Source organism: Saccostrea echinata, unplaced genomic scaffold (genome assembly GCF_033153115.1).
Source record: "Saccostrea echinata isolate AGI-Se365-2 ecotype Australia unplaced genomic scaffold, CSIRO_AGI_Sech_v1 ptg000056l, whole genome shotgun sequence".
Classification (NCBI taxonomy): domain Eukaryota; kingdom Metazoa; phylum Mollusca; class Bivalvia; order Ostreida; family Ostreidae; genus Saccostrea; species Saccostrea echinata.
In genome coordinates this window covers 20,719,160-20,731,909 of record NW_026889805.1, presented here as the reverse complement: position 1 = coordinate 20,731,909, position 12,750 = coordinate 20,719,160, and the positions used below count along the sequence as shown (strand labels likewise).

The 12,750-nt window shown below is 33.1% G+C and overlaps 1 protein-coding gene across 1 annotated transcript; it reads right to left on the bottom strand.

Moving 5' to 3' along the window:
* Positions 1-8,780: 8,780 nt before the first annotated feature.
* Positions 8,781-9,560, bottom strand: LOC133173948 (uncharacterized). The gene is made up of 2 exons (XM_061309012.1): positions 9,315-9,560; positions 8,781-9,221 (listed from the first exon to the last, which is right to left on the bottom strand). The coding sequence occupies exons 1-2, from the start codon at positions 9,558-9,560 to the stop codon at positions 8,781-8,783; spliced, it is 687 nt and encodes a 228-aa protein (XP_061164996.1).
* Positions 9,561-12,750: the final 3,190 nt, after the last annotated feature.

Here is a 12,750-nt window from a genome sequence, read left to right as displayed (position 1 = left end):
TGGCTAAATATCATAAATGTCTTAAAGCGCTAAAGATGTCTATGAATGAAATTAACAACCCGTATAATCTTAGTATTTTGCTATCTTGCATTCTTCATGGTTACCAATTACACCCCGTTGTTAGCAGACCTATTTGTATTCATATGAATCAGAATTTATTCAAAATTTTATATTTGAATTACCATATCTATATTGGATTCCGAAACTTCATAAAAATCCTTACAAACAAAGATACATAGCGGGTTCCAGTAAATGTTCAACCAAGCCTCTTTCTTTACTCCTCGCTTAGATATTAACAGTAGTGAAGGAGAAACTTCAAGAGTACTGTGCAACAATATATTCGAGATGTGGTGTAAATCAGATGTGGATACTTAAAAATTCCAAGGAACTTTTGGAAAATTTGAAATCACAAGATTTTTACCAAAATCAACAGCTTAAAAACTTACGACTTTTCAACTTTATACACAACCATTCCCCACGATAAATTAAAGTCCAGGCTTTTTGATATCATTGACAGCTGCTTTTTCAATAAAAATGGAACTCGTAAATTTACTTACCTTGTCATAGGTCATTTGCAAAATTATTTTGTTAAAAAACATTCTGATTCTACACACAAGTACTGTGAAGTTGACATTAAAAAGATGCTTGAGTTTCTGATTGACAATATCTATGTGGTTTTTGGAGACCAGGTCTTCCAACAATCTATTGGAATTCCCATGGGAATCAATTGCCCCCGTTATTAACAGACCTTTTTTGTATTCATATGAAACAAAATTTGTCCAAAATCTCATACGTGAAAAGAAGAAAACACTTGCTGTGGCCTTCAACTCGACATTTAGATATATCGACGACGTATTGTCATTTAACAATTGTTATTTCTATTCTTATGCCGATACGATATATTCAGGTGAGCTTGAGATAAAAGATACCACATAGTCTGACACATCTGTTTCATATTTGGATATTTTACTTGAAAAAGACGTTAATGGTAATCTAACAACCAAGCTTTATGATAAACGTGATGACTTTAACTTTTCAATCGTCAACATCCCTTACTTATTCAGCAATATACCTTCATCACCTGCATACGGGGTTTATATCTCTCAGTTGATTAGATACGCAAGAGCATGCTCTACGTATGCACAATTTCTTAAACGAGGTAAATTATTGACAATCAAGTTGATGAAACAAGAATATCAGCAGTCTCGTTTAAAGTCATCATTTCGTAAATTCTATGGTCGATACAATGACCTTGTCAGCAAATACAATTTATCATTGAGTCATATGCTGACTGACGTTTTTCATACTAATTGTTAGGCCATATTATTTACACACTTAATTATCGACGGATTTTCCTGTTATTTACCGATCATGACAAGGAGCACACGGCGGGTGTGACAGGTCGGCAGGGGATGCTCACTCCTCCATGGCACCTGATCCTACCTCTGATGTTTTGGAGGTTCGTGTTTGCTCTGCTCCTATTTTGTATTGTTTAATGGACTATTGAGCTTGAATACTGTTCGTTATCTCCATATATTTCATACATGAGAAAATGAAATCTCTTGTTGTGGCCTTCAACTCGACATTTAGATATATCGACGACGTATTGTCATTTAACAATTGTTATTTCTATTCTTATGCCGATACGATATATTCAGGTGAGCTTGAGATAAAAGATACCACATAGTCTGACACATCTGTTTCATATTTGGATATTTTACTTGAAAAAGACGTTAAGGGTAATCTAACAACCAAGCTTTATGATAAACGTGATGACTTTAACTTTTCAATCGTCAACATCCCTTACTTATGCAGCAATATACCTTCATCACCTGCATATGGGGTGTATATCTCTAAGCTGATTCGATACGCAAGAGCATGCTCTACGTATGAACAATTTCTAAAACGAGGTAAGTTATTTACAAACAAGTTGATGAAACCAGAATATCAACAGTCTCGTTTAAAGGTATCATTTCGGAAGTTCTATGGTCGATACAATGACCATTTCTGCAAACACAATCTATCATTCAGTCATATAGTGACTGATGTTTTTCATACCAATTGTTAGGCCATTATTTACACACTGCATTGTCGACGGATTTTCCTGTTATTTTCCGATCATGACAAGGAGCACACATCGGGTGTCACCGGTTGGGAGGGCATGCTCACTCCTCCATGGCACCTGATCCCACCTCTGATGTTTTTGGCGGTCCCTGTTGCTCTGCCTTCGATTTGTATTGTTTTCATGGACATTGAGCTTGAATACTGTTTTTTATCTCCATATTTCATTTCTGTGAGGATCTTGATGTAAGTACATGTTTCTACTAATCAATAAGATTCAATAGGATATAAGAAAAAAATCAATATTTTATTTTACACCAATCACATCTCTAAAACTTTATTTTTTTTTCTAGACACTAAGTTATATAACAAACAAATATGTTTGTCTTCCTTTGCATTCCTTAAGTTCGGTTCGAGCAAAGCGAGCAAACTTAACGCGTTTCCTTTGTGTTTGAGGGGGTGGGGTCTTTTTTCTACTCACTTCTTTAAGCATTGAAGAAACTTCAGTTATGGTTCAGCGAGGTGACATACGATATTGCTTGCAATTGTAGACTTTCTAGTTATTATTCTGAAGAAAATCATGTCAACCTTGATATGAAGATTTCAATGATTATTTTTTCACTTCTTGTAATGTTAGATGTACGTCTCCTGTGCCAAGATTAAGGTATTAATTGTCATCTTGGTGAGACATGACACCCTGCAAATGAGTTGTAAAGATATAAATAATAATAATAATAATAATAATAATAATAATAATATATATTATATATATATATATATATATATATATATATATATATATATATATATATATATATATATATATATATATATATATATATTAGGGATGGCAATCGAATACAGAATTGCTAATCGGTTAACCGCAAGACGTTCCGACCGATTAACCGGTTAACCGTATCAAAATATGCATTTAATTTTTCTTGATATACTTTTTTCCCCTAAGTGTCTCTATTCATATACACAAGAAGACTAATAAAGTCGCTAGAAGTTAAATCATTCTATTTGTCATCTTTCTTGATAAGAAAACTACATGCATATATATGTATATATTTTAGTTCAGTTTTCACAGACAAGAAAAAATAAGGAAAACCACGAATCATGTCTGAGAAATCAAATATATCCAGAGCAGATGTCACATAAGTTCATTCTGCATTGTCACCATAATTAAAATTAAGTCTGAACTGCATCACTGAATTTACAATGTTTGTTTAGTAATTTATTCGTTCAGTTTTCACAGACAAGAAAAAATAAGGAAAACCACGAATCATGTCTGAGAAATCAAATATATCCAGAGCAGATGTCACATAAGTTCATTCTGCATTGTCACCATAATTAAAATTAAGTCTGAACTGCATCACTGAATTAACAATGTTTGTTTAGTAATTTATTCGATGGACAACTGCAAAAGACAAACATACTAATTCGCATAACAGGTGTTTTAACAGTGATTAACATCTCAACCATTAAATGACCAATTACCCCACAATCTCCATCCAGAGAAACATAATTACATCCAAGTCAGCTTGGATATGTGAGAACGCTGAATTATCAACGTTAATGTAGATATTTCTTTTTTTCTGAAAATGATTTATAAGAAAATTGCGTTTAAATTTACATGTATTTTATTTTTTCCGACTAACCGATTACATATTCTCTAACCGATTGCCATCGTTCCGACCGAGTAATCGGTTAACCGGTTACAAATTCCCATCCCTAATATATATATATATATATATATATATATATATATATATATATATATATATATATATATATATATATATATAAAATACAATATCAAAAATATCAAATAAGTTTTAATTACTTTACATCAACTTTATTTTGAAAGGCAGGATAACCAACAAATTAAACAACTTTTTAATCCCACACAAGCAATTAAGAGGCTGATTCCTCTGTGCACCATGTAGAAGAAGGGACACTTGTAACAATATGTTGTCCCCCTCCCCCTTTCATATATAAGTACAGCCAAGATATTTTTTTCTTGGGGAAAATTGGCTCTGGGGGAAATCGCACTCTATAACTAATTGAATATAATGTGGATTTCCATTGGGGAAATCCTACTCTAGAGTCATTTTTCCGTCGGGGAAATCATACTCTAGAGTCTATTTTCCGGGGATGGGGGTTCAACCAAATTGAAAAAAGTGAAGATAACTGGATCCAACTCAACTCAAATTCTTAAAAACGATACTAATTTGTGAACAGGGCATATTTGCAATGTCATTATAATGACCATAAAAATTTTCGAAATGCGGACTTTAACAACCTTGTTGAAATCCCTGTAACATTTATTTTTTTTTTTGTAAGTAGCCCGCCTCTCAAAGCATGTTATTGTGTATCAAACATGTTAGGTACTATTACCTTTAGTAATAGGTAAGCTATATATAGCAATATATATATAACATATATATATATATATATATAGTGTTATCACTATGTTACCATAGTGATAGTAGAATATTACTTTATAAAGTAAAAAGTTACTTTTCAACACATTATACAACCGTTCCCCACGATAAATTAAAGACCAGACTATTAACTGCTTCCTTATTTAAAAGAACAGAACTCGTTAATTTTCCTTTCCTGTCACTGTCGTCTGCAAACCTCCTTTGCAAAATCCATTCTGATTCATCACACTGGTACTCTAAAGTTGATATTAAAATGATACTTGATTTCCTTATTGACAACACCTGTATAGTCACTGGAGATCAGATTTTTCAACAATCTGTTAGAATTTCCATTGGTACTAATTGTAACCCATTATTTGCAGACCTTTTGTATTCTGAGGAAGCATTTATTCAAACACTCTTACTTGAAAAAAAGGCTTTTGCTGTGGCTTTCAATTCGACATTTAGATATATCGATGACTTTTTACCAATTAACAATACTGAAGTTCATTCACACATTAATTCGATATTTCTCCTTGATTTTCGAAATATAAGATACCAAGGAATCTTGCTCATCTGCTTAGATATTTTACCAGAGAAAGACATTGACGGTAAACTAACAACTGTGACCTCAACTTTTCTATCGCCAACTTCTCTTATTCATTTAGCATTACATGTATACCATTATCACCTGCATATTGTGTCTCCCACTTGATTCGATATACAAAGGTACTTTCTTAGTACGCACAATTTCTAAAACGAGACAGACTACTGACAAATAACGGTAAGTTGATGATACTAGGGTATCTACTATCTTATTTAATTCAGTATTTCGCAAATTCTATGGTCGATACAATGACCTTGCTTACAAATACAATCTGTCGCTTACAAATACAATCTGTCGTTAAATCGAATGTTGATTGACGTCTTTTATACGATTTGTCAGACCATTATTTTCATACTGAATTGACTACAGATTTCTGCCTTTACGTGCCAAAGGACACGCGGCATGTTTAACCGGTAGACAAGGGAGGCTTACTCCTCATCCCACCTCTGATGTTTTCAGAAGTCCGTGTTTGCTCTGTTCCCAATTTGAACTGTTTATTGAACTTTTCAGCATGACTACTTTACTGTGACCTCAACTTTTCTATCGCCAACTTCTCTTATTCATTTAGCATTACATGAAGAATGTGTTTCCTAAGTCCTGACTAAAAAATATGCTATGAGACATAAATATGGAAAACATATTTACAAATGACATTCCGCATCAGTACCATCACTTTCTAAGATTAGTAAGCCAAGTATGATACAGAAATTGTCTTTGTATAACTAATAACTGTGACATATAACTATATACAAAACGTGTAAAGCAATCCGCACCAATACCGTCACCGAGAGAGGTCAGCCAAGTATCTTAACGGAAAGCATATACTATTTACATACAGCAATCCGCACTGATATCATCACTGAGAATGGTCAGCCAGGTATCTAACGGAAAGCATAGGCTATATACATGTACATAAGGCGATATACCGTCACTGAGAAATATCCGTTAGGTATATCCAACGGAAAGCATATGTTGCATGTTAACACCAGTCCTGGTTAAAGTATTCATAGACATCCAAGGACATGCAACAGAGTCGATCACTGCAAAATTATGACTTAAACTTCCTGAATATGCTTCACCCAGATTTGACCTAAATATACTAATTAAAGCCTAAGTATTCCTTAATGAAGAGCGTTACTATGTGACTACAATACAGTACTTGTAATCAACATTAATTTTAATCTGCTGCCTTTTGCAAGAGCAATAAGTAAGGATATCCACTGTTTAACTTGAGGTGCACAACTAAGAACTTCTTAATTAAATAATATTTACTGTTCTTTTGTTGCTAATTCATCTTACTAAATTCTCAAGAGCTATAAATATAAATTTACCACTTACTAACTCCTCTATGAGAACATTAGATACAAGATGATGTCCGTAAACTATATTCAGATTTCACTAGCATACTCAGTATTGTACATTAAATTAAAAGTCTACTTTCATTTTCTATAAACAGCCATGAAATAGCAAAAACGTGAGTATGGTGGCGGTTCCGGTTGACGGATCTAAGTTACTGTCAATTTTTAATGAAACTAACAAAAATCAATCGTTTATTTATTTCATAAACATCATCACTGAATTATTCAATCAAAACTTGATTTAAATGATATAAAAGAAACAAGTTGTGGTAACCGATTAAAAAGGCGGAAATGTGCAAATTATTTTCGTCATTCACCGATCTTAATATTGATGGAAACTTTTGCTCTCAGTTAGGAATACACATATTTTACCGATAAATTTATCAGGAAAACCTACTAATAGTCTTCCGATATAAAAATATATTCTTATTGTGTTATCAATGATTACCATTTCAATGACCATTCACACAAAAGCTTTTTTTTATGTTCATGCAGCTATAATCGCTTCGTTTTTTTTTTCTTTTTACCATCGGGCTCGATGATATGATGTTTTAACCTGAAGTACAATTTGTACTTGGTAATAAATTAGCTTACATAAAAAAAAGAGAAAATTAATCATTAAGGTATTGTTCAAATACAATTAAAGCTGTTAAAATTTTGTGCTTTAATCAATACATTTCAGTTTTTCTTTCTTTCTGAATACAGTCTTTTGTATTAAATAATCGGCCTATTCTTAGGGCGTTAAAAGCAAATGTTAAAAAAGGAGCTAGAGAGATTTCAATTTATCATTAAAATGTGCTTATTCGCTGCTCTTATCCTTGACGGAAATGAAATAAGAACGACTGATGTACAATATCCATAACATACTATAACATGTTTCACAATAAACGTCAATTAATGAAATTGTTATTTTCAAGTTTTTACAAAAAAGGGGGGTGACGTACATCTACTTCTGCTCCAAAGCTTAATGCGGGATTTTGAACAAAGTATTTCTTCCTGCTATAAGCCTGTAGGCTGTCAGTAGAAACTACAATATACATTATTGGAATTTTTCTGTCGGTAGTGGTATAAATTCAATTCCCCGCGCTTGCGCGGGATTTTATCTATAGTTAGTTATAATGTGAGTGACTGTTAGGTGATACTGTGTTCAATTACTGACATATGATGCAAATTAGTTCCTCTAAATCTATTGTTTAAATGTTACACATGCAATCATACTAACTCGTAGATTACTGCAAAATTAGAAAAAAGATTACTGCATAAAGATCTACAACCTACTATCTATCTATCTATCTCTCTATCTATCTATATATCTGCAATATTTTCCCTCCCTTTTATTTTCAAAAAAAAGAGAAGTAGTAATAATAGCTACCTGTTCTCAGTTATAAAAAAATTAGTAATACTAGAATTTATCTGGTGTAGATTGTGCATAACTACACAAGTGTATTAAAGACTTAAATCATTCAAAAATTATTGTGCAGACAAATCCATTAGTAACTTCACTAAACACTAATAACTAAAGAGACAACACTGCAAGTTTTAGTTAGCTTAGAACATGCACTTGGTTATAACAAATATTAGAATGTACTACATGTAAATTAGTTAACTAAGTTTAACTACCAGAGTTAACTACCATTTCTAATTTAAATGCTAGGTGCTTGAATAAATTAAAGGCGAATAAGGTTAGATTGCAGTAAAAACTAATGTTATTGACACTACTGTCTAGGTACTAATTAAATATTAAAAATGATTAGATTACTAATCTTAATTGATATAAAATGTAGATTAACTCTTAACTTTCCTTCTCTTTTCTTTCTTGAAAATTGAGGGATACATTCTATCCTTGCTTAGTTTTTTATCTAAATAAAACCAACTATGTTTACCAAAATAGAAACAATGCTAACTAAAGTCTGGTAAGTAATAAAACTTGGTAAGTAAACTCTGAGTAAAAGCATTCAAGGATTTTTAGCAAATGATCTACATAATTTCACTGAGCCAAGGCACAGTCTAACATTTGTTTTCAAGTGGCAGCCCAGATGGAAAACACACACTGGAAGGCACAAACAAGGAGTTCTCTGTAAATAAAAGACACTTCCTTGTTGCCATCTTTGCTGTCACTTTCAGTGGCGGTGTCATGATACACAGCTGTTGCTGGTACAAACAATACTCTACAATCAGCATTCAATACTTCTTCACCAATCTCTTCTTTACTCTTTTGTTTCTCATCATGGATTGGTGATTCTAATAATGAAGAGCTTGCTTTTTCCTTTTGGTCTGTAACCAGCTCTTTGTAGGAGGGCTTCTGTAAGCTATCCATTGTCTGAGCATTTACAACTGACTCATTGCTATGCTCAGGCAAACATCACTCCTAGAAGGCTGTGTATCCAAAGTCAGGTCCAGTGTTTGTTTGCACTTGGATGTTGTATCAGTATCTGGAGTTGTTTGGCAACCAGCAGTTGAATGCTCAGTACTCGGTGGTCCTAACTCAACAGAACTGTCTTCTGAGTCATCTCTGTCCTGCATATCTTCTGTCTTTGAAATTCCAGAAACAAGGAGACCTGTGTGTGACACCAAGGTATTCCACTGCATACCAGCAGGTGAAATTTCACCACTCAGTATTTGTGGAAAACCTGGTGGACTCTTTCTGGGAACTGTGGGCATCTGCTGCTGATGGTGTAATGTTGCAGGCAGGTCAGATGCATAGCTGCTGAAATCTCCAGGTCTCATCAGTCTTGAACCCATCTCTTTGTTCCTGGTCCTGGGAGTTGTCTGGAATTTCATTTATTGACATATTATTGACTCTGTACAGCTCCTCAATCTTGTGAGTGGGTCACTGTTGGTGGCATTGGTGGCCCTCCATACATGCAGGTTTGGGGGTAATTGCTGTTGAGGTGCCATGTATCCCGGTGGGAACGTTCCGTAATATGGGCCATATGCATATGGTATGCTGGAACATGGCTGTGGTGGTCCAAAGAATGGCTGTGGGTATGGTCCACCATATCCAGGAAATTGTACATTGTAGTTCCCAGGAACGGGTGTGCAAGAATAAGGATACCCCATTTGGCCCTGGTTGAATGAGTAGGTATGATCCATAATAGCTGGATTCATCTTGTTGTTTTCAGTAGTTCAAAGTTACGGAAATAATCACGCCGTTTGACACTACTGAAACATTCAGTCATAGAATGTGTGTTTAGTACGTTTGTTACAACGCACTTTGAAAAATTACGCACTTTGATTTTTTTTCAAAGTGCGTTAAAATTGGGACCAAGTATAGGTCAAAATTTGTAGCCCTCCACCGGCAAGTGGTGGCGTCTCCATATGAGTGAAAAATTCTCGAGAGGGACGTTAAACAACAAAAAAACAAACAAACAAACAAACAAACAAACCCAACTTATTCCCAGTGAGCTGAGTTCAATAACTTGTACATACGTTCTACACGGTGTTTGACTGATTCCCTATCTATTTAAAATGATTGATGATAAGAAGAGGCTTTTCACCGAGGTGCTCTTTACTTGGTTACAAAATGATATATCTATCAAATTTGCAAAAAGAAAAATTAAAGAGAAATGCTGCACCAATTTTTTACTTGGAGAATGTTTAAAATATCCCTTTTAAAATATGGTTTCAGCTTTGAACAACCAGTATTAGCTCTGAATCATTTTAAATAATTTTTTTCAGAAAAAATGTAAAAACGTTTTCTTTTCGAATTAAATGCTTTCGAGTTTTATTCTGCCAATAAATGCAAAATATTATTATCTAATAAAAACATTTTTTGATATGTCAGATTTTTTTATTTTTAAGATTTAATTTATTAAAATAAAATATATTATTTATGGATATTTTCAAACGTACGGATAAAATCGAGATGTGTCAAGGTGACAAGAATGTCCCCTACTACTGACATGCAAGTTTTAAATACATGTACGTGAAAGTCTAAGAGTCTTACCAAGAATTGGAAATTAATCTATGAAAAATGTCAGCTTTTCTTCAGTTTTTTGCAGTGGTTCTATAATTTTTCTTATGAAAATCTACATTAAAACAAGGTTAAACGATCTTTAATAAGACCACACTATACAAAATAAATGAATCTGAGTTCCTAGCACTCAGTTTTACTTCAGCGTGTTTATCTCAAATGCATTTAAAAATGTCCCCTGCAAATTTTGTGATCATGCTAGAATATCAAAACTTGATTTTTTTGTAAAAGGAAACATATCAATATTGTTTGAATTATATTTGTGGAACAAATTTTGTCCAGATGCATTTACATAGACTTGCGCCACATCAAAAAACGGTAAGTAATACAAGATTATCTCTCATTAACCAATTTTCCTATGTACCATTTTATCAACCAATTATCTTTCTTTGTTATCACTAAATGGATTAACCTGCATGTGTGACTGTTAATCTAACCCCGAGTTCTTAGAGAGGGAATAAAGAGAGATACAACTGTAGCCGATCTGTAATTATGCTGTATCAGCGCCCTGATCTTTGTAGTAGACAAGAGTTTGGCTTGAGCGAAGAGGGCGATGAGAGCTGAAGATAATCCTCCTTGCTGCATCAGCTCTACTGTTCCTTGGAAAATTAGCAATGAAGGATTTATTCCTATCACTGGTAATCTAGATTTTCTCAAAAAGCGACCTACCCTGTTTTTACCATCATCGAGAAGGAAACCACACATCATTCTATTGATGATAAGACATTCCACAGCTTACAATACATACAGACAAACTGATGCTAATCATGGCCGTATATTGCTTTCAAAATACAAATTACTAATAGGCAGATGCAGAATGAACATTTCGCACAAGGACAGGGTAATATACATCCCATTCTGAGCCATATCACAGGGCATACCCTAGATTTACTTGATTACATGCAGATCAAAACGACAATAACAATTATAAGAAAAACATGTTCAATATAAATGTGCATGCAATTAATACTGGATATATTTCTTCAAGTCAATGCTAGTATTATTATTATTTGGTGTAATTTATACCCACTATCCTTTATATTTAATTTCTTGGCACAGAGTTAAATTACAAAATTTAGATAAATATATGTAGATGTGGAAGTATTATTCTACACTGTATATGTTGCTTTTCATTGCAGAGGACAAGCATAAATGAAGATAAGCGAACAAAACTGTCATTTACGAGCAAATATGATGCCCTAATTTTGTGTCTGTACGTCAGCACATCGGGACTTGCTTCTGATTAAGCCCATTGTGAATAATTTAACTGAACATATAGTGTTCTCTGAAATTATTGAGATTTATCTAAAATATTGGATTATGATTTTTACAATATTATGTCCCACTTGAAACAAAAGTAGACAGTATAATACTCAGTGTTTCAGAAGTATCACTAGTTTTGAAATCCTTGATAATAAATATCTACAACAGGCTTTCTGTTTTCAAGAAACAGTCACTCTGAACATTATCAATCGACAGAAATAATAAAATCACTGCACATAACATAAGAAACTTGCTAGTATTATCCTAAATAAAAGTTTAATAGCAAACTGTAAATATCTTATTCCTACAAATCTTTTTTTAAAATATGTCACAAAAAAATCTGAATAATTTCTGGGAATACATAATATAGTCATAAAATTATATAAGGCACATCTAATCACATTATCCTTCTTCTGTTTCTACACGGATGTATCAGCTAATCCCGACGGTTGATGTAAACTGACATAATGTATTTAAATAGCAAATAAATGTTTGCTCTCTCGACAATAAGAGCTGGCATCCACAGAGTTAGCAATATTTTATCATACTATAACACCATTAAGGTGAAACGATACGTTCCAGAAATATCTGTTTTTGTATCTCTTCGTTATATGCAAAATATATTTTAAAAAATAAGATTTTCATCCTCTTGTGATTCTAAACTGTTATCAAAATGTCTTGAAAAGAAAAACGCCAAAAATTATATGATAATGGCAATTCAAGTAATTTCCAATAGGATTATAAATAATGAATACCATCCACTAGAATCTTGCACAAATGTCTGGTAAGGTACCTCAATTTTTGTGAGTAAACATGTTTAAGTAGGAATACTTTATTGGCAAATTCTTGTGGAAAATTATACATTATTTAGGAACGTTTCGTCTGACCTTAAAAACTTTTGAGCGATCAGCAATTGTAAGTAGTATTATGTTTAAATTTGTTATAAGTCTGTTAAAAACCAAGTTATGTACAAAAGAGGTTATATAAACACGTACTGCTGCGTTAACTAAAACTTACTATCACTGGCTTCCAGAAAAGTGAGGAAACTTTTCAACATCTTAC

Bases quoted from the DNA above. Each gene is read 5' to 3' on its own strand.
- LOC133173948 (XM_061309012.1), bottom strand. From the start codon at position 9,560: ATGAATCCAGCTATTATGGATCATACCTACTCATTCAACCAGGGCCAA. The intron at 9,222-9,314 runs GTATGGAGGGCC...ATGAAATTCCAG, and splicing joins AATTACCCCCAAACCTGCAT to ACAACTCCCAGGACCAGGAA.